We start from the raw sequence: 4,763 nt of genomic DNA on the forward strand, positions 1-4,763 counted from the left end.
TTGTTAGTCAGTGGCCCTCTTTTACATGTGACTAAAGAGCTAATCAAGCCTATTGTTAGGCGATGGCCCTCTTTTGCATGTGACTAAATAGAGCTAATCAAGCCTATTGTTAGGCGATGGCCCTCTTTTGCATGTAACTAAATAGAGCTGATCAAGCCTATTGTTAGGCAATGGCCCTCTTTTGTATGTGACTAAATAGAGCTAATCAATCCTTTTATTAGGCGATGGCTCTCTTTTGCATGTGACTAACCTGTTTGTCCACCATGTGGAGGCAGTGCTTATAAGGCTGAGTTCACCTGAAACTCATCAGACTGAAGAAGTCCCTTGGAGAAGAGACAAAACGTTTCACTAAAGAAGAACCCATCCAGAGGACCTACTTGTTTTTTCTTTATATATGTATGATTTTATCTTTTTTATAATTTATAAGCACTTTGAGCTTGTCCTGTTTTGCAAGTACTCTGATCCACTTCACTTCAGATTGGGTGGTTGACCAGAGGCCTTCTTCTCTGTTTGTAGGACTACAGTTTGTTCCTGGTTCTGTTGGTATTAACAAGGTGGCCTTCATACATTTTTCTCACATCAACTGAAGAGCTCTTGCACAATATGTTACCAATACACAAGAACAGAGAAACAATTAGTCATATGAACATGTTTTCTTTAGGTTTGCTGGGTCAGATTACTTGTAAAGGCCCCATCTTGGGTCAGAACTGTAGTTTTGGACACAATCACTTTTTGTTATAAACGGTGAGCTTCTGGTACAGTCGTTTAGTTTTACATGGAAAAAGTCAAGTTTTTTATTATTAAAACAGTCAGTTCTCTTCTTGACAGCATCCTTCTTTTTTCTTTAGTTAATCCTCCTTCAGTGACCATCAGCCTCACTAGCTGCGTTTCCACTGCAAATGTGCGCAAAACTTTGTCAATATTCTGTTAGTGTCAGAAAAACAGTTTCACAACTGCGGTGTTTCCATTAAGTAAGAAATACTATTAAAGTCACGCGTGAATATGTTTGTTCTCGCGATAAATCGTTACAAACATGGCGGGGATGGATGTAAACACATAGCACGTTGCTACCACAACACTAGCGCTCATCATCAGAGGAGACGTCGGCGTCTTTTATCGAGGCTTTCCAGWGACAAGTCCCTACTTGGGAGCGGCTACGTATGCTGTGTTTTTGGGAAATTGTAGTCGGTGAGTTTACTATTTTATACAACTTCTGTGATATTACTACTATTTCTACTTCCTGTTATCTTCTTCGTCATCGTCTTTTTCGCCAGTAGAAACAGCCGGTTGTTGATCATGTGACTCCTGTGATGTGAAAAAAGTGTTTCCATTGCAGTTCTGCGAAAAACACCAATTTCAATACGGCCGAAATACCACCTCATCCTAGAGCAAAAAAGTTTTGTCGAAAAATGTAATTTCTTTCAAATTTGACGTGTTTCCATTGAGCAAATTTAATTTCAAAATTCTAATTTGCGCATTTTCGTGGTCAATGGAAACAGCTACAGAGGCTGCGGTTCTCCTCAACTTCTTTTTCCTCTTTCAGCCCTTGGTATTTCTCATGTTGCCTCTTCTTGATGTTACAGTTTGGGATTGCTTTGTCTGTAATGTCTGATAAACTTGCAGGTCGGTTAAGTGATATTGATTAAAACCCGGTCCAGACCTCAGTGGTGCCAGTAATCATTGTACCATTCGGTCCTGTTCTCCAACAGAGTTCAGGAACCACCACAGAGATCTGTTTTCTGTAGAGTGCAGTACTAACAACAGATAAGATACTGAGCAGAACCTTCAAGTCGAGAACCAGAATCACCCAAAGAATTATATCTGAACACAAGATGAAGATGACTTTAAACATTACTGAAGTTTATCAGTTAAATAAATTAATAATACAGGAAATAACCTTTTACCCACAGCAGAGTGAAAATCACAAGACACCCTGTGGAAACACTTGTTCTTCTTGTTTAGTGAAATAATCTGAGGTGTTGTGTTACATTACAGAGTCTCTATCCAGTGTCCTCTGGAACCTCCATAGATACTACAGTCAGTTCTCTGAAAGCATCCAGGCCAGAATCACTCAGCTCAGACAACCTGTTGAGAAAGAACTGAAGGTCTGAACACGAGATTTCGCCAATATTTCAAACTTCATTTACTGTCTGCCCTCTGACAAAATCTACGCTGATRTACGTTTTTATTTTCAGGACTTTGTCAAGATCTCCAAGTGGAACGATGTCAGTTTCTGGTCCATCAAGCAGTCAGTGGAAAAGACCCACCGGTACTTGATCTGAGCAGGATGTGAACATTCTCCTGCCAGTTCTGCCTCCTAATTCTTTCTACTTGGGCGTTTCTTTTTTCAGCACCCTCTTTAAGTTTGTGAAGAAGTTCGAGGCGGCTCTGAACAGTCCAAGTCTTCCTGCTCTGGTGGAACAAGGAGGTGGTGTAGGAGTGGATCATGAAGACACTGACTTGAAGGAAAGTCCCCTCCAACAGCTTCATGGAGTCCTGAAGAACACCCTGCCTGGAGCCGGCAGAGACCTGCACATCCAGGTCTCAGAAAGTTCATGTGTATGCACCGCAGTGGTCCCGCTCTTCCTAACAGAACCTGTTTCACGTGTTTGTTTCAGAATGTCGGTCCTGATGAAGGAGTTGAAGCATCGTCCTTACAGGCACGTCTGCCTGCTCTTTCTCAGAGGATGAAGAAGATCTGTAGCCAGGTGCAGAGGCAAAACCCAGTGCCTGATCTGGCTGAAGATCTGGACTACTTCACAGGTAAAGCTTCCTCTTAAGCCAATTAAAAATTACAGTCATGTTGTTCACAAAATGTACTCTTTTGGTTGATTTAAGGAGGTCTATGACTGATCTGTAACCCACATAGGAGCTCATCAAAGCAGCCAAGGCCTGCAGAGATGTGTGGTTGGGTTACGCCCTGAACCTGGCAAATCAAAACCAGTGGAGCTGCACAGACACCCAGTTAATGCTCATCAAGTCTCACACAGGGTTCCTGCAGATCCTTAAAAAGTTTTTAAAAGCATTGAATTCATCAATCCAAAAATAAGGCCTTAATTAGCCTTAAAGGTCTTAAATCAGTCTTTCAAAAGTCTTAAAAATGTGAACACATTGTAAATAGGATGATTGTAATTCATCTCAAATATTAAAATAATTAGTTGCATTTATTTTTTTAATATTCAAATGCAGACATACCCCTTTGACATCACTTCCTGTTATTTCACATGCAAATATCTCAACAACTGTCCATCTGAGTGATGTCAAATTCGTTTTGTAATATGTTTATAATGTCTTTACAAAAATGCATTCACTTTTCTTACAAAAAAAATTGATGTAACGGGCACTTTAAGGTTTCATCTACAGCAAATTGGGGTTAAGACCCCACTGTGAGTCCTAAAACTCCAAATTTTGGGTCATTGGAGGATTTCCAGAAATTAAATGAAGTTCAAAACTGAGTGCCAAGAACGTTTCTGCTRTAGTTAGAAATGGATAAAAACAATTGGTCTGTTAGCAATGTTTGAATACTTCAACAAAAAATAYTTTGGTTTATGAGTTTCTGCCAGTTTTTATTTTTTTGTTATTTGTTTGTTATGAAATTGGTCTTAAATTTAATTTCACTTGGCATTAAAAAGTCTTAAAAGGTCTTAAATTGGACTTACCTTAAACTGTAGGAACCCTGTCACAGGCTCTGAGGATCAGGCCCACATTCTGCTGACTGCCATCCTTCACAATGTGAACTTACAGTTTGTTTTCCTATCTCTGTTATCAGATAAAGTCATCAACAACCTCCAGGAGCTGCAGAGCCTCGCTGCTGACCCAACAGCTGATAAAGACAAGCAGAAATCTGAATTCAAGCACATCCAGCAGCAGAAGCAGAGAGCTCTGTCTGACCTGTTCAAGAAGCTTTCTGAAATGGGTCAGTTCCTTTCACCTTTTCTTCTTCATCTGTATTAGTTATTACGAATGTGTGTTTTAATCATCTGATTTCTGTTTTAAGGTTTGTCGTATCGTAAGGGCCTGACGTGGAACAGGACGGCAGATTCTGAGACCCCCCTGTGTTTGCAGCCCCTGGAGATGACCACGGCCCTGTCTGCTGTGAAGAACCAGGAGCTGGCTGAGAGCAGGTAAACACACAGACTCACAAAGAGCTGACTCACCTTCAGTCTGTTGAGTAAAAGAATGATCACATTTGTACCAACAAGTTCACATTAAAGATAAAAAAACTGCTCTATACCTGTTACAGCTTTGGGAAATTGAGATAGAAAAACTCAGAGTATTTACAGTGATTTTCTGCTTTTAAAGCAGCATTTAGCCTCACTTTGTATTTCTTTTCTTTGGCTGAATCTCCAGTCTTGGTAAATCCTGTTTAGATATATTGTTGTTGTTTTGTGTTAAGTAGCTGCATTTTGTGTCCATGCTTGTCGTTGTAGGTTGTTTCCAGAGTTAAAGACGGCGTGGCATGGATGTCAGAAATATTTCTACCGTTCGTGGGCCAGGAGGAGCGCCCTGCAGACAGCTCTCCAACACGCAGCTAAGGTCACAAATTGATCATTTGTACCCCAGAGGCATAATGTGTAAAAAGTCAAACTAAGTTCTCTCCTAACGTTAGTAGTGCTGTTTGCTGTAAATGTTTTAACTGCTGCTACTCAAACTGAAGTCTGGCTTCTTCCTGTACAGTGGTTTGCAAAAGTATTCATACCCCTTGAACTTTTCCATATTTTGTCACATTACAACCACAAACATAAATATATTTCACTGGAATT

At 40.3% G+C, this 4,763-nt stretch overlaps 1 protein-coding gene across 1 annotated transcript in view; it reads left to right on the forward strand.

Annotated features, from left to right (window-relative positions):
* The window catches only part of LOC106532353 (midasin), a gene marked incomplete at its 5' end in the record, with an annotated part of 67,840 nt that overhangs the window by 14,019 nt on the left and 49,058 nt on the right, over positions 1–4,763 (forward strand). The window contains 7 exon segments of the mRNA XM_014028390.1: positions 1,996–2,105; positions 2,196–2,269; positions 2,352–2,541; positions 2,619–2,763; positions 3,770–3,916; positions 3,998–4,124; positions 4,431–4,536. Coding sequence (XP_013883844.1) covers positions 1,996–2,105; positions 2,196–2,269; positions 2,352–2,541; positions 2,619–2,763; positions 3,770–3,916; positions 3,998–4,124; positions 4,431–4,536 — 899 coding nt within the window.

The sequence above is a fragment of the Austrofundulus limnaeus genome, unplaced genomic scaffold, assembly GCF_001266775.1.
Source record: "Austrofundulus limnaeus strain Quisiro unplaced genomic scaffold, Austrofundulus_limnaeus-1.0 Scaffold756, whole genome shotgun sequence".
In the NCBI taxonomy this organism is placed as follows: domain Eukaryota; kingdom Metazoa; phylum Chordata; class Actinopteri; order Cyprinodontiformes; family Rivulidae; genus Austrofundulus; species Austrofundulus limnaeus.